Here is a 22,754-nt window from a genome sequence, read left to right as displayed (position 1 = left end):
TGATACGACCTCTCCAGAACCTCATAGAAAGGAACTTTCATAATGAACAGAAAATGGGAAAAATGTAACTAAAACTAACTCAGGCATTGGATTCTTTTTATGACAGAGGCTGTTCTATAGCCCCTGTTGTGCAATTAAAGGATGGGGCCTCATAAGCAACTAATGTGGGATTATGCAGATTCCCTTGTACAGAGATGCCCAGCCATGGACATGACTCCCCTTGTACAGGCTGAGGGGATTCCTCAAAGGCTCAAACAAAGATAGTAATCATAAATGACTCATTTTGTTAACAATTCTCTCCCCACTTTCCACCTAGCCACCTATGGTCTAACATTACAACCAATATGACTAGTAATGAAATATATATATATAGAGAGAGAGAGAGAGAGAGAATCACTGTATATCAATTACTAACATGGGTTTTCTGATTTCAGCTACATGAGGGCTAAAATGAAAAATATTAAATTGCCAATCTAATGGAGCACCTCTGGATTATATATGGTGGAAAGATTTTCTGTTTCTCTCTTATATTCTATCAAACCAAAGACAGTCTTAATGTTCAGATAACAGGATAAGATTTAGATAAAATACATATATTGGTATCCAAGTAACAAATACTCACACGAGTTTCTAAACTTACTCTGCACTTATACTTCAGGTAACTGACAATTTACAGATGCCTTCACTTTGGCAGATAACATGTGATCACGTGATACATTTAGAATTTCATAATGGTAATTTTAACCTGTCAATCAAACGGTACTCTCAAACCCTTTTAAGAATCAAGCTGTACTTCTTAGCAGATTGTCTGAATTATCTAGATTAATGGCTGCATCTTTAATTTGGCCCATTTGTATGACATTTATCTCAAGGTAAATTGGCAGTTGAAACTTTAGGCTGTGTTTGGATTGATAAACTTGTTTCTCTCTTATTTTCTATCAAACCAAATATAGCCTAAGTAGATTGAAGATGATAAGATTCTTTTGGTTTTTGGTGATCATATGTTACACATGAGAGTAGCATTTTGTATTTTTGTATTAGAAAACAAGGATTCTTCAGGTTGCTTATTCTATCACAGGGTTAATTGTAATTTAAGCTGAAATCAGAGTGGAAATCTATTACATTTGACACGTGGCAAAGGGTTACTCACCTGAACTTACCACCCAGGCTGCCATGTGGTGAAACAGGAATCCAGGCCTGTTTTTTATAAATTCTTCATTTCAATAATAACTTAATAGAAGCTTGTATTGATAACAATTTTTTTTGCCTCCAGATAGTGGGTCGCCAGTTCGACCATCCATTCAGGTTGAATGAGTCAGATCGTAATATATATATATCAAAAAATTACCCCAAAATAATATGATCGGATTTGGAAGTTTATATATACATTTAGTATATAATCTATGCTTCTGTGAGGAGGGCGAACGGTTCAACTACCTGAGTCAAATGATTTTTGACCAAGTCAACAGATTTTGAAAGACTTTCAAGTTTTATGATAAATAGGCCCTGTATCATGACGGGATGACGATTCAAACGATTCAACCATCAAAATCAATGGCGGGTTGAAAACTCATTGAGAACAAGGGGAAAAAGGACTGTGGTTTCTAGCCCTAGGACACCCTTCTAGGAAAGAATACTAGGTCACCTCTAGACCCAATATTCAATAGCATCATGTGCTCACTCCTTCTAGCATGCATGAGTATAATAAAAATTAAAAAAGATGGAGAGATACTGTAAGACCCACGGCACTGTGTCTTCTCGTCTCCTTGGCCATCCTTTGCTTACACTTTATTTATTGTTCCACAAACTTTAAGCCTTGCTTTTGCCTCATCTTTTGCCTACATGCTTATGGTAGTGGCATTGAAAGGACCCACCTATCCACTTAGGGGTTATGGGTCTCTTGTTTTTTTCTTTGTTATTTATTCCAGTTTTTTTAAGGAGATAGTCCGAATGTGCTGATTAGACATTTTAGTGGAGCCTACCTAGCAGAAGGAAGATATATATCTTAGAGGAGCCTAGGGCGTTCTATTCTTCTAAGTGCTGGATTTATCATATATAGCCAATCACTAATTTACTTCTTGCCTCTATTGCTTTTGTCTACTTCTTATATTTCTGATAATTTCTAACATTGAAACTCTTAGGTGGCATTTGATAAAACTGAAGTCTCGTATGTTAAAAGCAAGGACATACAAGAGCATGTGATATGTACATGTGTATGTTTTGATCATAAATAAGATACATGGTATTTGGATTTAACCTTTATTATCTGTACAAAACCCAAGGCAAATATCTTATTTATATTGTAGTATATCTAATATCTTAAAATAAAAATAAAAAAATGCTTTCCTATTATTTTTAAAGCATACGTAATATTAAAAAAAAAGACAATTTAATCATTATTATCCATTTGAAACATGTGTTTTGGTGCATAAATCACCTCTTACCAAATCAGACCTATTATCATTTTTCAGAGGCATGATTCAGACATTAACATATAATTACACAAATGACACCCAATCTCTGAAAACCCTATTTCAGTGTTATCAAACACCACCTTAGTATTTCATTATTTGCATTCATTATATTTGTCATTGAATTAAGAACAAGACCCTAGATTTGTGCAAGAATTTTTCTCATAAACAAAGTTCAAAGTAACAATATTGCATATATGTTGCAATGCTTGGGACCCAGCATTGGGAAGTTTGAGGCACGAATGGACATATATGAAAGATACTAAATTTTAACGTATTAAATGCAAAAAAAAAAAAATTAAGTCTACATAATTTATTTATTATCAACACTGCACAAATTATGGTAGCTTTTGGTTTTTGAATTGTTTTTTAAATCATTAGCAACACATGAAACTTTAGTGCTAAGAATTCGTTGTCGGTACCGGCGATCAAACTGTTTGACCCCAAAACCGGTCCTTAAGGGATTTTTACCAAAAACCGCGGACTCAGTTGGAAAATTGCTGACCCAGATGGTTTGTACCGCTGAACTGTTTGGTGTGGGCAACAGTTCAAGGTTTAATAGTAAAATAATGAAATTATTATTAAAAACTACAATAATAAAAATGTTTAAAAAACAGAGAAGGGTTTTGAGTCTTTTTGACCGACTGGATGAAAGATTGATTTATTAGAGAAGAGAGAATCAAAGCTTATTCATTCTTCTTTCCTTCTTTCTGTTTTTTTTCTCTTCCGCCTAAAATTATATATATATGATCCATCATTCTGATCTAAAGGTGAAAACTAATTCAACCGTTTGAATCATCATTGGCTTGAATGATCGAACCACTAACATAAAACCCAGTGGCGAAAATCCATTCTTGGATACATATAACCAACCAACCTTATATAATTGAGATAAGGGTTGGATGATGATAAGAATAAAATGCATAAAAAATTAGCTTAATAATAATATAAATGCAATTATCTCATGTTCAAACAAACTTAGTTTATTGTTTAAATTTAGACTACAAAACTATTTTTATCCACCCAATATACATTTCTGTAGCTCATCTTTTAAGACTACTTCAATCCAACAAATTATATTTACTAGATTCTTTTGTACATGGGGTACGTATAGGGAACAATGGTTTCCACACGTTCCATGTTTTAATAATCAGGTTACTCAGTTGAGTGGGTCTCAATTAAAACTTTTTCATTTTAATAGCTGGGTCCCAATTAGAACATGGTCCTGCCATATATCAACAAACCAAATGATTTTGAGCATCTGATTTAGAAAATTATCTGTGCTAGTACGTTCTTTCATTCGCTCTTCTTCTGCTTCTTCTGATAATAAGAACAGCAGGGCTAAATCATTCTACCCTATTGAAGCTCTCCACGAGATTGATTTGATATGGTTTGTTATTAGCTTTACTGTTCATCTTGTCCCCTTTGTATTTTATATGAATTGAAATTAATGTTTTCGAATCGTGGTTGATTTAGATGGTCGAACTGTTCGGTTCAGGAATTGTTCAGGTAAATTGGTTCTGTTTTACTTTAAATACGGTATTTGGCAAAAAATTGTTAAATTGGTCAGTGATTTGCTGATTCGGGCGATTAAACCGTTAATACATTCAACAGTTTTGGTCATTTTTTATTTTTTCATTAAAATAGGTCATTCATTCAAATCAAATGATCGAACTATCAACTCAAAAACCAGTGGCCAGAATGATTCTAATTCCAAGTCATTTTTTAAAATCTTAACTGAAATTGATCATACCGGTGAATATCAATGGAACTTGGTGAGATTATTCAGCTCGGCCTCTATATATATCTGAAATGGCCGATATGTTTCGGCCGGTATCATATGCCAAGTGCCAACAACAAACATATGACGTGGTTTTCTTCCCCTTTGATTTATCGGGTATTCAAGCATAAAGAATCATTTCCAATGTATGGGATTTCGTAGCTACAAAGTATCATGCATGCATGGATTCCTAGGATTTGTATACTGGAGTTTATCATAGTTGAAATAAACAAGAAAACATATGATATAATAAGGGCTTTGGACTCGAATTAAATACTATATTGCCTTGAGTGTCCACCTTTTGTTCAAAATGAAAATCAATAATAGGTGTTTGGATCTCACTTGAAATAATCAATTTGTTTTAATAGTTTGGGTGGGTCCAATTCAAGTCCAGTTCAAACCAATCCAAACTTTTGCATAGGTTGGATCTGAGGCTTTGGACTTCAAACCATGGTTTTCAAAACTGGACTGGACCAGGCGGTCGGACCAGAAAAATTGGGAACTGGTCAAGTGACTGGTTTTGTTTTTCTAAAAAATCGAATTTTCCCTCAAAATCGTTGATTTTGGTCAGTAAACTGTTGAATCGGGCAATTAATCGTTCGAACAGTTTTAATCGTTTTTTATTTTTTTGTCAAAACGGGCCAAACATTCGGTTTGAACGATTAAAGCATTCAACCTGATAACTGGACCTCTGACTAGTTCGGTTTTAAAAACCATGCTTCGGACTAAAAACTTGGATTTACATAAATTCAAATTGGGGCTTAGGTTGTGGGTTCAGTTAGGTGGTAGTCAAGTCTGACTTGACCAACCCGTCCAGCCCAATTCAAGTTATATTGGATTAAATTTTGGATTGGGCCTAAATTCATACTCATACTAGACGTTGGGTTAGGATTTGAATTTTTAGGTTTGGGCTTAGGTTGACCCGCCTGACCCAATCCGTCCAAATTGCACGCATAGTGTTCAGTAGCCTCTCATATATAACTTTCTAACTTTTTCAGTAGCGTTTGAGCCCATACGTAATCCTCTGATATGGTGAAAATATGGAAATAAAATCAATTTATGAATTTAACCTTAATACGGTAAATTCAATTGAAAGTTTATAAACTAGTACTTCCAGTGATTCGGTTGTTGGGCATATAATATGAAAGATGACAGACAGCAGATCAACCCCTCACCCCTGAACCTTGGAAACATGAACAACAATTTACGGACTGGGGAGTCCCAAAAACATACGCCATTTACGGGCCGGATTGGAAATGTCTCGTATAAAAGCTGATTTTGACCCTTGAGTTCTGTGCACGCTAATGTGTAGGAGTTGGGATCTCCTGCCAATACAACACTTCCAACAACCTACCAACATGATCGATCTATCATCGCACATTTCACCTTGAAATTGGGATTCATCATGTATCAGATGTGTGGTGTCAGATAATGTTAGGAGTGTTGGAAGGCATTTTATTGGCAGGTGATCTTAACTCTAATGTGTACTGGGGTTACTTGTACGTGGGTTCCTTCAAGGAGGTTTGTGTTTTGTGAAGGTTTTGGAAGATCAGGAAATCTTTTTTTTTTTTTTGTTTTCCTTTTTTTTTCATACAAGTACGTCCAAGAGAAGCTACAAATTGAAATATAAAATGGTCGAATTTAATAATATCCAACCAGGATATGACCCTTTGTATATCTGAGAATCTAAATAAAATTGATTATATTTTAAGCATATATATAATATTTAAATCATGTGTTTTGGATGAAAGAAAAAATAGAGAAAAAAGAATTCTAAGGTCCCATTTGATTCACAGGAATAGGGGTCTGGAATTGGAATCAGAATGGATCATTCTAATTTCAACTGTTTGGTTGGGCAGAATCAGAATCTCATTCCCATTCTTGGTGGAATGACATTCCCCCATTTAAGGGAATGGGCATTCCTCTCCCTTGGAATGAAATCCCATTTCAATTCTTGTTTAAATCAAACAGATTATGGGAATTGACCATTCCAATTCCAATTTTGAAGGATTTCAATTCCAAATTCCAGTTCCAACTGCAAACTAAACGGGCCATAAGATATTATCACCTTTTTTGTGCTGTTAGCAAATACATGTAGGTAATAGGTAGAGGACTAGAGGTGTAATGTGGGCTGTGTTGGGTCGACACAACCCACTTTTGCAGGCTGCCCATACTGTAGCGTTTGTGCTAGGTTGGCATGCCATGCTGGCCTAAGCAGGCCATGCTTGCCTGGCCCGAAACCTTCAAAAGGGAAGCTCAGCACTACCAACGACATAAGCCCAACTGGGCCTGGCTGGGCTGGGCCAGGCCATGTGCCATGATTTAAAAAAAAATTGAAAAGAAAAATTAAATTTTGATGTATACAATTATATATATATAAACCCGACATGGCCAGTTGCTACACTGACTGGGGCACGGCCCATGTTGTGCCAGGCCGTGCCGCACAGTCCGCTTTAAAACTCTGCATTACGTAAAATAAAGACACCAGAACCCAATTCTTATCTCTCTCTATATTCCTTTGGAAGCTTAAGCCTCTCATAGCTCATACCTATCAAGAGATTATCGTGAAATGCATTTGAACTATAAAAGTCTATTTAAAAAGTTAAAATTATGGTGATGAGAAGTCCCATAATTAAGACGTTAAATCGCCAAGCAGATGGGAGGGAGATCAAGAGTGGTCCTCCAAAGAGACAATTCTCCATCGTTGCTCAGTCGTCGAAAATGACGAAGAAGAGGATCCCATGTCTGTGCAAGTGCAAGTGTGTGGATTCTCCTCCTGTGTCAGCACCTGATGCACTTCAGCATCTCTTGCATCCTTTATCTTCTCCTGATTTTTCTTGCATGCATTTTGTGAGCTTATTAATTGTTCTGACCTCTCTGGTTGGAACTTTCAGATCCAAACTCAAACTTCAAGCATTCAGGAATCCAATTGAAGGCATAAAGAGAGGCCGAGCACTTCCTCTCATATTTCACCCTCTTAATTGTTGCTTTAAGCTGAGATGCTCGTCCCATCGTCTGTATTCTCAAAAGGAGAGTAGTATAACGATGACCCAATATCATCAACAAACTGAAAGTCCATGATATATAACAAGATAAACTCCCTCATTCTGTCCACTCTTTTCCTCTCCTTTACCGCCTCTACTGCAACCATATGCAGAGGAGGCTTGGTCCATATCACTCCACTTGAAGTCCAGACCCGGTTCTCTTACTTCCTCGTCTACCTTGGCAGTGAAACTTGGTTCCAGATTAATACATGTAGCAGTGGTACTAGCTAGTGGTCGTGATACATGTAGTACTGGTAGTGGTGTCGGTGGTGGTTGAATCGTCGGGATCATTAAAGAAATCAGAAAATTGTTTGTCTTGTATCTCTTCTGCTACTTCTCTAGATTGTTATTGTTGTTGTTTCTGCTGTTGCTTTTGGCTTGTGGATAAAGAACTAGCCGTAGATGCAGAAGAATTATTTCTGGCTTTGAGTCTAAGGAGGAGATTGGTGATTTTTGAGGGAAGAGCCGAAGACGAAGATAAATAAGGCCAGAAATTGGTAGAGTATTGGTGTCAAGAAGCGAACAAGCAGCTTAATTGTAGGCCATGGCTGCTTCTTCAGCCGTGTCAAAGATGCCCAACCACACCTTTATCTCTGCCACCCACCACCCTGATGGATTCACATCTGCGCCCCACAGCACATTCCAACCGTGTATTTAGAACATCTCTGAATGATGACTTCGGGAGATGTTCCCAATACACACTGAGATGTGCATATTGGGCGCCCCACAAGTGAGGATGGATTTCTGGACCATAGGGGGGCCATGGCTCCCCTAGGTCCACCTGACTCTGCCTCTGGCCGTCTTATTCATCATCTCATCCCACCTTACAATTCCTTGACTAAGTGGGTGAATCCAATTCAACCAGTCAGAAAAAGATAAAATAAACGGAAAAATACGGACATGCCTAATGCAGATTTCCACTAAGTTATAAACATTCAAAATGTCAACAACTCATACTCTATGCACCAACGCCAGCCCATGAATTGGCATCAATTCCGAGTTAGCACCTACCCCAACAGTATTTTGGGCTTACAAATTCTGACCCTGAGCTGAACCGTCATTCACCCAGAGCAAGGACTTACCTTCAGTTTGCTCTGATTCATTCCAACTCCCCTTCCCCCCATTTTTTTCATCCAAGCCCTAGACCCGGAGCAAGAGACCACCGGTGATTTCACTGCACAACTGAGCTCCAAAAGTGTGGAGTCAACCAGCGGCAAGAATCAACCGATGGTAAGCATCTGTTCCTCTCTTTCCAATCTTATTCTTCTTCGAATCTACTTTCTCTTCTTTGAATCTCCCTCCAGGGATCCACTATGGCAACTTAGATTCATTTCACCTGATAAATCTTTGAATCTTCTTCCTGGATTTATCTTTTATTTTTTATTTACAGGTTTAAGAAGCACTGAGTTCACAAAGAAGAAGAAGAAGAAGAAGAGATTACCACCGATTGCCGGTTGATCCATTTCTGTCGGACGTCAGTTGGTCGTCGGTGGTCTGAGGTTTGGATGAGTGGGGGTGGCCGGGTGGGAGGAGAGTTCGAATGAGAGAGGGAATCATTCTTTTGAAGCTTCAAAATGGGGTTTTTTCTTTTTTTTTTCTCTTTTAGCGGCCAGTTCAACCGACCATTTAAATGGTTAATATTGCAGTCCCGTTAACTTTATGTTAGGACCCATTGAGCAACGTGCATGCCTCCTGGAGGGTACATGCTCTCCGTGAACTGACGGGTTCATTGGATTCGAGATCCTAAACATAGTGGGGCACGCAAAGAAATTGTACCGGAGATGTTCTTAATGCACGCTGAGATGTGCATGTGGGGCATGTTCTGTGGGTGCCAATTTATGTTGTTTTTCTTACGGCTCCATTTAGGAGTACAAATATAAATATGTACAGTATAAATACAAACGAAATACAAAATATAAGATTTTGCCCTCTACATATTTGCATTTGTACTCCTTCCAAACTGAGCCTACAAGGCTACAATACACAAAGATCTTTCGTAAGTTCATAACAAAGATCTGATAATGAATGTTTCCTTATGTATTCCTTGACTACATTAGTAAAGGGAGCTTAGAAATTATAGGGGTTGTTCTATGCAATAATAAATTAATAATACAATGGAAAAATGCTTTGTTAAAATCCCACAACAACAACGGAAGCAGCGAGGTATACTAAAAACATGCTAGAATGCATGTTAGGTAGATCATCCTGATCCTATCCTCCATCTTCCCTAGTAGTGACACTAGAAAATAATTGTTACAGATCAAAAGAAGGCAAATCCTATCTCCAACTTCAAACTTCAGCAGGTGTTAGAAGGGGAGAAGTATGGCCATCACTGTTTGTAGAGTACTGGATTGGCATCATAGCTGGGTCCCGATAAGCAGTAACCAGTTTATCGAGAAATTCATCCATTGAAGGATCATTCTTGTCTTCTTTGTCTTTCTTTATTAGACTCTGTACCGAATAAACAACTCAGTACAATGCAAGGACAATAGGGGCATCAAACATAGTGAAAGGAAAGGAAATAATAAACAATGATCAAGTAAAAATGGAGCTTGCCCAGGGATAAGTTGTTGGAATAATTAGACAAGGATTTGCAATGAGACGTCAATTAATTAAAAGATTGACATCAAGAAATTACCCTAAAGCAACAATTGCCTTGAGAATTAACTGGAAGAAATCAAAGACAACTCATAGAATTAGAGCTAGACATCGGTACACTCGTAGTAGGATCATCCTACTGGTTGTATTAAGAAGAATATAAGGTGTCATACTGACTAGAGGTAGAAGAAGGGCCACCATAATAGCACATTTTGGGTTTGCTATACCACTCCTTTTAGTGAGCCATATGGCATCAACTAGTAAATTGAGAAATGCAACAAAACCCCCTACTAATCTAAGATGGTCCATCAACCTGTCACTCTTCTAACCAGCCTTGACCTTCAGGCCAAAGAGGAAGCTCTATATCACCTTTATTGCCAACTTTAAGACCATCCGATAGGAAACAATTACTGAATTTTACACTGGTGCCCTGGAATAAATTTTTCATCGTAATTGTAAATAGTAATTAAAATCCTTTTTTTCACTGAACAAATATTTCTTTCATTTTCTCATTAAACCATTGGATGGTGTATCCGTTAACAAGAAATAAGGCATGATGAGTCAAGATATTCCCCCCAATAATAGGTAGCTTTTGATTGTACCTTTAATTTTTCATATAATCCTAGTTCTCCCTTGTTGGGAAGCATTTTTCCACTAAATTTCATCAATCAGTTCTGATGGTCAAGGTAGAAAGGGGCTACATAATTTCCTTGCAAAAGAATAGCTTCCAATATATCAGTCTCTTATCTCCTGTTGCTTTTTAAATATCAATGATCTCCCTGGACATTTTTATTTTTCATTTCTTCACCTACCCAAACAAAGTATGTCAAATTTAGTTGACCAAAACAGCATACGTTATCAAATTCCTTTATTTTTAAAATAAATACACACCTTGCTTTGTTCATTGACTAAATTAAAGAATGACCTCCATTTAAACTATACCCCAAGTGACAAACTTAGGGGTAATATTTATACTTGTGAAATATAATATATCAGCTTCAGCACCTAAATTTGAGAAATTACTAATAAGCAGTCAGTGACCTAGCTCAAGTGGATGACAACACACATAATGACATAGAAATGAATTAGAGGCAAAGCCAAGAAGGGGAAAATTGAGGCTGGAAGGAGCTCAGTGCACATCCAAAAATGTGTGTGAGTAGAGCAATTTTTTTTTTGTCAATACATCAAGAAAGGACAAAGCCCGTGATATTAAGTTCAATTAGTATAATAGCTTTTTCTTCATCTATTATGCTAATGAAATTGTTTAAAAAATGACTTAAACTTCTAGGTTGATGAACAGAACTTGACATTGTCAATAAAACACTTACATGGAATACACTACAAAGACTAGAGAGTTCTTGTCTTTCCATGCCCTTCAACTTGTAACTTCTAAGTTGATTAACAGAAGATTATTTTGTCAATAAAACACTTAAATGGAAGACACTAAAAAGACTAAGGAGTTATTATCCTTCTTTTCCCTCCAATATTAAGATCCAATAGTGGAGGAGGAATAACCCATAGAACCACATAAAGACATCAGGACATAATCTGGCATGAGAATCCATAATTTAGTATTAGGTGGTCCATCATTAAGATCTAGTGTAAGAATTCTATTCACAAAAGGAGAAAATCTCTCAATTGGAAGTGACAGCTCCAAAGAGATCTTACAAGGAAATACCCAACTCATATGCCATCCAGGTTCTTCTACTATCCACACGATTAGAAACATTAGCCCTTCTGCAGTCACTCCACAAGTGCCTTTCAAATTATTTCACATCACTCTCTGCTAACTGCTAATAACCAGACATTTCTGTACTGCAGTCTGATGTAAAAATAGGAAAGGACTGATGAAGTGAGATGCTTTCGTACAATACATTCTCCTACAGTTGTGCTTTATCATGTTTGGGAACTGCTCATAAACCCTCAGCCACAATTCTACATTAAGAAATCCCTTCTACATACAAATCCAAACACTCATTTTTTTCATTACAGGAACGGAGTCATCTGCACCCTATTTTTCTCCAATGATCCTTTCTCAGACACTACTAACATTACAAGATCTCCAAAGCCAGCTGCACAATAAGCCTCTACTTGGGGATCTTAACGGTTTCACATTTGAGGCCCCATTTCTCTTCTTGGGAAATGCCTTCCTCAATCTCACCAGGTTTTCTTTGAACTTTTGACCACATATCAAGCAGGAGTTTCTATAAAAATGAAAGTAATATAAAAACGGCTGGTTGGGAGTAGAACCAAACTTACCTCATAGAAATTTAGCCAACATACTTTAGATAACAGCTTAAATATGAATATTTGTACCCAAAAATAACCATCAAGTCATCCATATGTTTGGATAAAGTATACGAGAAAATGTTCAACCACTCTTGCCCCCACTGTGTCCAGTGTTCAGTCTGGGTGAGTGGCCAATCCTTGGTTATATAGTACTTTTAACTGAATTAGAAGTCATACTCAAGGCTATGTTTGGTTTAAAGGAAAAAAAGGTAGGGAAAGGAAGGGAAAGTCAGGGAAACCTAATACAAGGTTTGTAAAGGTTTCCCTGCCTTTCCCTTCCTTTCCCTACTATTTCCTTCAAACCAAACACAGCCCAAATGAAATAGTCAGTTTTATACTAAACATGTGTTTACTAGATAACTTTCATTAAAAAAATCAGCTCAGCATCTTAACCTTATAGAGGATAATATACACAATCCACAGTATATTGAGGATAAAATAATTGCAGACAACCTATATTCTATCTCAAAAATGAAACCAGGATAAGGATGCACGTACAAAATATTCATTGGAACACATTCTGGAGGAAGATGTGTGACCACAAAAAGTGAAACCTCCTTTACTGCCATCCAGAATATGAGGTTTGGATGTCCCCCCAATGCCCCTTGCATCAAACTTAATTTCCAGGGCTTGAAAAGGAAACAGTCCAGAAAAAACTTAACTATGAAAAAAATTAGGAAGATCTCATCCATATATGATTGCTAAGGGCATAGGTCCAGAGTTTGCTCTAACAAAATACCATATACTCTTTCTAAACCGTTGAGAAATTTAGAACTTTAGAAGGATAACTCAGGATTTTGTAAATTTCAATCAGTGCATAAAACATAGGATAAGCCACTGAACTATCAGTTGTAGCAGGTAAACATACCTCTGCAGAATAAGCAATGAAAACGGGTAGGAAACGTTTCCGACAATACTCATTGAACAGTAATGTTAGAACTAGAAGAGGAATGGTTAAGCTTGATGCTAAAGGAAGTTTCTTCAAACCAAATATTCCAATTGCAATAGCTTGCATCAGTATCAAAGAAAATATTGTTGAGTTGTGCACTATAGGCCAAAACTTTCCACCAGTTTCAAACTTGGGGGCATATACATTTAATAGCTGCACAGAAAAGTTGGCATTTATTAGTGAAGATGGTATTAAACTAGTTCCATAATGTTTAATGGTTCAGAATGACCGTCTAGCAGTCTTTACCAAGAAATCTGAACACTAGAAGGAAACATCCAAGGGGAAAGAAGGAAAAATGAAAAAAAAAAAGAAATAAATGGGAATGACAATTTTCTGGGAAAAAGTAGAAGATAGTTTACATAAATAAAAGGTTCTATATCAATGGTTAACAAAAAATGGCCTTCATCAGTTGATTTATTTTTCTTCTTTCCTATTTCTTTCTTTCTTTTGTAGTTTTGCTGCATTTTTGTGTCCTTAGCAATAAATATTTGCGTGGAGTTTCTTTTCTCACAAGGCATTTGAAACATGAGATATGGAGTAAACTCTGCTACCACCAGATACTGACGAAATTGGTACACTCAATCATCAGTCATGACAATTCATAGGTTGGATGAATCCAACCAACTTATTAAGCATTTGTAAGAAATATGCTATAAGCAACCATCCCAAATAAATAAGCTAGGGGAGATATCATCCTTGTTTACTAAGGCCCAAATGGAGTAGTGTCCAACTTATGCTCAAAGGTGTAAGTCTTATATAAGCTAGTTTGGGTGGTTGTCATTAACTGATTGCCTGATGACAAAAGACAAACTTTTTCTTTGATATATTTCATCAGGAAGGCAGAAAAAACATGGTTTCCAAAATCAACATCTTGTTCAAATGGATTGTAAGGTGCACCAATTCATCTGGCATTATGGATAGAGGGGCTGGGAGGTGCAAATTGTATTTGGTAATGGCTCTTCTAGGGTAGCCCTGTTGTATTGCAGGCCCTTTTTCATTTTGGTGTTAGCCGTCTCTTCGGGATTTCTCAGCTCCACCTCTCTTCTTTTGGGCTGTTGAGTCTTGTATGTGCTATCCCTTTCTTTCTTTCTTTCTTTTATAATAACGTCCATAATTGGTAAGAAAACCAAAATATCAGCAACCATAATAATCCTGTACCAAATTCATCAAACCAACTCGATTATTGAATGAAAACATCATTAACCAGTTCTTAGGTCAAGTCTTAATAGTCTACAACTGACAGAATATGGCCAACGATCTAGAAAATCAACAAATGAGCACAAAAGGCATGAACTTTTTTCATGGATTCTTTGCGCTAATAGCTAGAAAATTGTTCCTACCCCCAAAGAAGTGAATGCTGACATCTCGCCCCTGTTTTTTAGTAATACAATTTTCACACCATTTATTAAAAAAAGTGAATGCTGACATCATTGTAGTGCTTATATCAAAATGATAAAATAGGAGAACATTAAAAAAATACATAAATCAAGTAATCAAGCTGTTCAACTGACCTGATTACGGTAGATAATATACCCGAGACAATAATAAACTAACAGGAAAGGCAGAATTAATGGAGCCAGAAGGAAATATGTAATGCCAAGGAGCCCAAAGAAGAGAATTCTAGGAATTTCTCTGTGGTAAGGAATAGAGGGAACTTCAAACTCATCTGCATAACTTCCTGAACAATGTCTTCTTATAAAATCCCAGATGAGAGGGATCACACGAAAGAGTTCTGATGATAGACTGGTCCACCCAGATGTGACAACATAGGCAATGAAGAATGATGCCTACACCCAAAATAATAAAAAATACCTTTATCTTAAATCCTCACAAAAGGATAGCTGGTTTCAGGAAGAGAAAGTCAGAAATATCCACATATTACAAATCATTATTGTTACCCAGCTTTGCATGTAGTTTACATTTGAGTTCAGTTTGTTTCAGGTTTCAGGGATATGAATCTCACTGAGCACTTTTAGTTGTTCTATGATTTTCATTGCATCACAAAATCAACAAGCACAAAAATATAAACAGAATTATGGTCTCAGTGGACACAAATATTGTCTCCATTATGCCATACTATACATATGGCCTACCTCATTTTTTTTATCAGTAATTGGTTATGCTTTATTGAATTGAATTATATGCAATAATGATATACAAGCTATATATTCACTATGTTTTTACAATTTGGTCCCTTCAGTGACAGGTGCTAAAACCATCTACAGTTTTGTAGCCCCAGACTCAGCACACTCCCTCTTGGAAATATTGCTGATAATTTGAAGCATGGCTACAATGTCATAAAGTAATCTTCCATACTAGGAAAATAAGGGCATATTTAAGTGCTGAACTTGACCTCAATAAGTTGAAATCCACCTTAATTAAAAAAAAAAAAGTCTGGAAGAACGATGGAAATATGTTTTTACCTGAGATGGAACAGCTATAGCTAACTTCCCTGGAATATTCTTGGGCTCAAGGAAAATATTAATTTGATATAGAGCTGATCCGGATAGTACATTTGCAAAGAAAATGTTCCATATGGTGAACCAGAGTACTTTCTTACAAGCACTTATTTCAATCTGACTATGGGAGATATATCCTTGCATGGAGGAAAAGATCTTCATGATGGGAGACACAATTTTTAGAAACAACTGAAGAATGAGGCTTGGAAGATATCCAGTAATTACTTGACTGACAAATGCTCTGCACATTAATGAATTACTTTATCAGTATCTTTCTTAAACTTTCGTCAAAAAATAATAGCCGATTGCTATCTGGAAAACAATTACAGTTTGGACATCAAAATGGCTCATGCTCAACCATTTATAACATCTTCTTGCAAAACATAAAATGCTACTGCAGTTAAAAAAGCATCACAAGCTTTTATTTTGTTCAGTAAGATAGAATTAAGAAGGAACTATGGCTTTGTATATTCACAAGAGATTGGGGAAAGAACACTAAAATCTAGTATCACAAAACATGTTCACCATCTACAATGAAAAGAGAAGCAGAGAGAATGGTTAATCCTCTGGATTCTTCCATAGTTAATCAAGGAAAGTGACCAGTCAATGCCTAGGACAAGACATTTTTGCAGGGAGGGGACACAAGGAAAAGGGCATGGAAGACAGTTTTGCAGGAAATTAGTCAACTTTGTATATTTGCACACAAGTTAGGTGCCCTCTCAGATAAGGAAAAGGGCATAGCAGACATCTTATCATATGTTGTGTATACTTTGTTGCATTTTATTTGTGTTCTACAATACAAAGATCATACAGCATATATATATTGGAGTGCTGTTCATTACTTTATTTGATTTTTGCTGCAATACTTCCTTGGGTTGAATGTTCTGTTACTTTGATTATTTCCTCTGGTTCACTATGCTATTGATTGTGCTTTTCTTATTTGTTTGAATTCTTTCTATATGAAAATTCATTACTTAAATATGATTCACTGTTTGTTGAATGGAATATTGAAATTTATGATTGAAAGTGATATTGATGAAGTAATATGTCTTGATGTGCAATGTTCATTATTATTGCCTTCATTTTAGTATTTTTCAATATAGAATACTAATAATTTGAAAAAAAAAAGCACATGTCATCATGGATAATATCCAACAAATACAGGTCTTATTTGTCTAAAACTACCAAGGCACCCGTCTAAACACTTAGGAAACAAGATATTACCCTGTCACCTAGTCTCACCTGCTGCCTTTATGACCAGAGTTTCCAAATATGAATAACATTTTACCCAATGAACAAAGTGATGAAGAACCTGTAGACATTCTATAATACAACTTGAACTCTTCTAGACAAAGATGTAGGATCCTTAATACATATTACTACTAACTTAGAATTAAAAGCAGTAAAGATACCAATAATATGACAAATGCAAGCAAAGGTAGGTCATTCATGGAAAGCTAGAAGCTGAATCAACCCAATACAGTAATAAACTTTATGCATCTAAAACATAAGCCATAATCACTATGATCTTTCTTCTTTGGTAAATGACAGAGTTACTAGTAAGAGAACATACTACATGAAAAGAGAAATTACACAGGGAAAATGCAAGAAAAGACATGTACACCCCAAGCAGGCAAATAACTGTGAAAACACCAACCTGAAGGAAGCAAAAAAAGAAAAAAAAAAAAAAAGAAGAAGAAACTTTTCAACACAAAATTGCCCATGACACAGCACCCATAACTGACCGACACCACTCAAAAACAGACCACTGCTAAGTCAATGCTCACAAGGCCAAGCCAGAAACAACCTCTTCATCAAGGAAGAAGTGTTTCCTCTTTTCTCACTTGTCTCTCATTGTGTTCAACTCTGAATCTGAAGCTTTGCTTGCCAACTAGACTTTTCAGTCTAATCACATTGCCTCCAATTACCACCGTGCATGATTATGTAGCACTTCAAAACAATTATAAGCCCTTAATTGACCAAGTAGGAGAAAGGCACCAAGAAGACAAACCAGTTCTCAAATGCCACCATAAGGTAATGCTTTTTAGACAGTTTCCTATATAGAAACACTGGACCCTCTATGTATGCTTTGTATCATATTCAAGTTTTTTAAAATATTCCACTGACCATTGAGGATCTCCAATGTATAGCTATGAAGTTTTGGTTTGGTTAGGCATTTTGACAGGTGCAAATGAGAATAATTTTGTGGAAATTCATAGGTTTTGTTTAGAAGTCTGGAAAATCTTGGGAAATTAGGGAGAGATTAGAAAATATAAGAAAGCATGGAATTTATTAATGAACATTAGGAATTGTTAAAGAGGCATAATTACACACTCAAAACCTAAAGAATATAATCCAACATGTACAACAAATGAATGGTGGTTACCCTTGTAAATCAAATATAACTCTCATATCCTGACTTCCTTTTGGGTTATCTAAAATCATCTATGACTTGAATTCTATGGCCAGAATATTAGATAAGGATGTTAATTATTACTATAATTATTATATTACTGCACAGTTATTATAAAATATAATTATTCTTAAATTAACTATTCAATTATTTTTTTAAAAAATTATTTACATTTGAAAAAAAAAACTCAATTAAAGTTGTTGATTGGTCTAAAATCAACAAAGCCAAATAAAAAAGTCCATTACCCAATGTTGGTCCCAGCTACCTAGGGCCTTGGGAGGGGTGGACTGGACACAGACCTAACTTTGGCATTTTTTGCACAAAAAGGCCACTTTCAGACTTGAACCCACATTCTCACACTTATCAGACCAAGACTTTACCATTACACCAAATATATTTTTCCCAATTTTGTGCAAAACATGTTTCGTTTTCTCTTTCTGACAACTATTTGCAATTAATTTTGGAAAACCTACTGAAACTTCCCCAATATTTTTTGTCAAAACTTGGAATCGTTGCATATAATAAATTGAAAACTGCATTAATTTGAAAATTTTTGAAATGTTGGGAAGATATCAAGACATCTTTGGAAATTTTTTGACTCCAATAGGTTTATGGCTGTAAGGAGGGTGTGCAACAGGCAAGGAAATATGAACATGAAGAAGTTAGTTACTGAAGGTGATTCAAGATTGATGACAGGATGGCTGCAGTGTAGAGAGGCTGCATTGTGGAAATAAAGGGCAGTCCATTTCTATATTGCCTTGTGGCAATATAGAAATGAAATAAAAAGAATCCAGGTGGCTGACTTGAGAAATTGAAGTGAGAATTAGATTGGTATAGAGGGCTGCCAATAGCATGGCAGACAATCTAGCAAAGCAAGGGGAGGGACAGGCCAATTGTTAAAGAAGGGGACAAATGGTAGAAGTCATCTCTCAAAAAGGTTTTGTAAATAATACATTTTATGCTCCATAGTTAATAAAATTTAAGGTTATTTATAAAGAAATAGATTTTATTTCCCTCCCTCCCCCTTGGGAAGATGGGAAATTTTGGGCAAGTTTGCTATTTTTCAGTGATATTATATTTTTCTACAAAGAAAAAGTGATACTATGAACAATGGGTAATACAATACACTTCCATGGAGTTAAGTATACATCAACTATTTGGAAGGAAAAATATTAAGGTGCAATAACTGAAGGAAAATGTTAAGGTCAAATTTCATAAACGGAGTGCATATTTTAGCTTGCATATGGAACTGAAATTACCCCTTTTTAATAGCAAGTTGAATGTTTATAGAACCACTTACATGGTCAATATTCCTTTCAGGAAAGGCATAAAGGTCTCCAACTGATCCAGATGAGTAAGACCTTGTACAAACACAACTGGAATAAGGAACAGAATTGTAAGGAGAATACATGCAACAATAACGACCAGCTTTGATATCCATCTTTTTATAAATGATGTAGAAAAGAAATGCCAGTAAACATCATTAGGCTCAGGAGCTGGCTCTGTGACCCACTTTGTGGGATTTGTTGATTGTTGGATGTGGAAAGCAATTGCAGCACCATACCGGGACTTGAAGGACACAAAAGCAGCTGGAACTTCCTGTTAGTTTGGACAAAAACCACAAAAATGGATCCATTAGATATAATGGTGACATCTTAGAATAACCCTATCACCAAAAGCCATTAAAGAACCAATCTTTGGTTTAAGGAGCAGGGGATGGATATTTCCATCATCTAATGGTGGAATCATGTCATAAGTAATCACTCGAGAACTGAGGCTCTGAATGGTAGAGTCAGAAAGTATTTTCAAGGTAGCAGCAGATTGTAGATATCTCTAGTTCTATGGAAGAACTACTTTTTTCCGACTATTACAATGCACAGTCCTGCAATATTTGATGATTGAACGAAAAGACTTGTTTGGTTCAAGCAAGCATAAATGTCAAACATGTAAGTGAAAGACATAAATCTTTAAAGATAATTACTAATTTGGTTGCACTTTCTTATAGATATTCATTAAGTGACACATTTGTCTTCCGCAAGACTTGACTACATGAGTATATCCCCTACGTACAGTGTCTCAATGTACAGGGGTGTCTCTTTGTATTTTTCTGGATTTCTGAAGACAATATTATACTTCATAGTTTCAAAAAGATTAAAAAAAATATTTGACTTCGTGAGTGATGTAACCCTTTTGTGAAGATATCTGCAAGTTGGTCTTCAGATAAGGGGTACACACTTCCCCTGTGACGACCTTTTCTCTGACAAAATGTTTGTCGACTTCGATGTGCTTAGTTCTATCATGCAGCACTAGATTAGCAGCAATGTTTATGGCTGCTTTGTTATTTCACAGAATAGAGTCATAGGTCCATCAACTGAAAAACCCAACTCACTCAACAAATCTTTTAGCCAAATAATTTCAGCCACTCCATGAGACATTGCCCTATATTCAGCTTCAGCATTAAACCTAGCTACCACATTCTGCTTTTTGCTTCTCCAGGTAACTAGGTTCCCTCCCACAAAGGTATTGTAGCCGCTGGTCAACTTCCTATAATTAAAGGATTCTGCCCAAACTGCATCGGTATACACTTCAACTTTCAAATGCCCGTGCTTTTGAAACAATAAGCATGCACCTGGGAACTTCTTAAGATATCTAAGAACTCTTTCAGTTGCTTCAAGGTGGGTAGTCTTAGGGGCATGCATGAACTGGCTAAGAACACCCATTATACAAGCAATGTCTGGTCGGGTCATAGAAAGATATAACAATCTTCCTACAAGTCTATGAAACTGTTTCACATTTTTTATGGGTTCACCTTGACAGTCACCTAATTTGTGATTAGGATCAGTAGGAGAATCAATAGGCTCCACTCCCAATTTTCCTGTATCCTAGAGTAGATCTAGGACATACTTTCTTTGGGAAATGAAGATACCCTTGTGTGAGCGGGCAACTTCGATCCCAAGGAAGTACCTTAGAGGACCTAGATCTTTCACTTCAAACTGGGTAGCAAGAAATCTCTTCAACTTTTGAATTTCATCCTTCCAATTACCAGTGATAACTATATCATCAATATATACTATCAGTTTTGCAATTTTCCCTTCCCCTCTTTTCACAAACAATGTGTGATCAGATAGACACTACTTGTGTCCTCTTTGCTGAACAACTACATGAAACCTGTTGAACCAGGCTCTCGATGATTGTTTCATTACCTTGAACGCAAAAACCAAGGGGTTGTACCATGTACACTTCCTCTTCAAGGTCACCATTTAGAAAGGCATTCTTGATGTCTAGTTGATGAAGGTCCCAATCAAAATTAGCAACCAAGGAGAAAAGGGCTCTAATGGAATTCATCTTAGAAGCAGGTGCAAAAGTTTCTGCATAATCCACTCCATACACTTGTGTAAACCCCTTTGCCACTAAACGAGCTTTATACCGCTCCACCGTGCCGTCAACCCTATGTTTTACTGTGAAAACCCATTTACATCTGTTGTAAGGCTTATTTAATTGTTACTTTATAGCTGTTGTTAGTAGGCTGACTTCTTAGGATACTGTCAGTTAGTTACTTGTCTTTTTTTCTTATTATTTTTGGTTCTAGGGTGTGCCGCCAGGGGCATACTTGTAATTTCTCTTCCTTTATTAAGTTAATATAAATAGAAGACTGGCAGCAGCCAGTAGCATCTTTCTTCTCTCAATCGTACCTCTCTTTCTCTTCTCTTTCTCTCTCTCTCTCTCTCTCTCTCCCATTCTCCATAAATCATTACATGGTATCAGAGCAGGTTTTCTGGGCTGTAAAAGACCTATGATCCCTCCTGTTTTGAGCAAGGTTTCCTTCTTTAAAAGTTTTGGACGTGGAAGATAGGGAAACCCTAGTAGGTTACTGGCGGAAACCCTAGCAGTTTTCTGGCGGCAGTTTCTGTGGAAACCTTAGCAGTTTTCTGGCGGCAGTCTCTGTGGAAACCCTAGCAGTTTTCTGGCGGCAATTTCTATGGTTTTTTCCTTGGTCGTAATACCAAGAAAACCCTAGTCGGAGAAGGGCGATGCTGGTACAGACTCCCTTCCTCCTCTGTTCGATGCTATGAAGTCAAGTTCAGGTTAGCACCTTCATACAAGTGCTGAACAGGTGTGTTTTTTGTTTTAGTCTTCTTTGGCCGATGGTGTGTAGGGATCATTCCTTGGTTATATAGGTATTTGTTTGGATGTTGGATGGTTAGACTGTATGAACTACAGTCAGACTGATAGTAATGTCTGTCTTGGTGGTGTTGAACTGATTACCGGGCTGGTTTAATGACTGGTTGTGTTGACTGAACCTTCTCAGAGTTGTTTTCAGCAGTGTTTTTTGGTCTCTTGCTCACATCCTAGAAGTAAATTCCTTGAGGGTTGGTATTCTGATTGTGGCTGCTGTGTAGTTGGGTGGTGTTTGGATTGTTTTTCAGTAGTATCCAATGGCAAATTATGAATCAACTTCATCGGGGGCTACACCAACCCGTAGCACAGCGGGTATGGGAGGTGAAAACATGGTTTTTCCCATGCCAATTACCCTTTTAAACAGTCTGAACTACCTGGAGTGGGCTAAGAGCGTAAAACTCTATGTAACGGCAAGGGGTAAAGCTGGTTACATTAATGGAAGGGTGAAAGAACCCAAGGGTGAGACAGTTGAACATGATAGGTGGGACCAAGAAAACAGTATGGTGATGTCTTGGCTGCTTGCAGTCATGGAACCTGATGTGAAGAAGAACTTTATGTGGGCAGATGCCGCT

General features: G+C 36.8%; 1 protein-coding gene and 1 long non-coding RNA gene across 4 annotated transcripts in view; one reads left to right on the top strand and one right to left on the bottom strand.

The window, feature by feature from the left end:
• Nucleotides 1–6,703: 6,703 nt before the first annotated feature.
• Nucleotides 6,704–9,759, top strand: LOC148800979 (uncharacterized). Its single transcript, XR_016084058.1, has 2 exons — nt 6,704–8,525; nt 8,686–9,759. It is a non-coding gene; the product is annotated as an uncharacterized LOC148800979 (long non-coding RNA).
• The window catches only part of LOC104598288 (hyperosmolality-gated Ca2+ permeable channel 2.3-like), a 93,462-nt gene continuing 79,995 nt past the window's right edge, over nt 9,288–22,754 (bottom strand). Inside the window, exons 7-11 of one of the 3 annotated variants that reach the window (XM_010260280.3) lie at nt 19,304–19,602; nt 15,555–15,831; nt 14,643–14,918; nt 13,051–13,284; nt 9,288–9,746 (exon numbers count right to left, since the gene is read on the bottom strand). In XM_010260280.3, coding sequence (XP_010258582.1) covers nt 9,585–9,746; nt 13,051–13,284; nt 14,643–14,918; nt 15,555–15,831; nt 19,304–19,602 — 1,248 coding nt within the window. In that variant the 3' untranslated portion in view covers nt 9,288–9,584. Of the gene's footprint in view, nt 9,747–13,050; nt 13,285–14,028; nt 14,284–14,642; nt 14,919–15,554; nt 15,832–19,303; nt 19,603–22,754 lie in introns of those variants that run through there. The other 2 variants (XR_016084056.1, XR_016084057.1) reach the window with 2 other exon arrangements.

This window comes from Nelumbo nucifera, chromosome 3 (genome assembly GCF_055504915.1).
Source record: "Nelumbo nucifera cultivar China Antique chromosome 3, China Antique-T2T, whole genome shotgun sequence".
Taxonomy (NCBI): domain Eukaryota; kingdom Viridiplantae; phylum Streptophyta; class Magnoliopsida; order Proteales; family Nelumbonaceae; genus Nelumbo; species Nelumbo nucifera.
The sequence above is the reverse complement of the archived record's forward strand: the minus strand, read 5'-3'. Positions and strand labels throughout refer to the sequence as shown.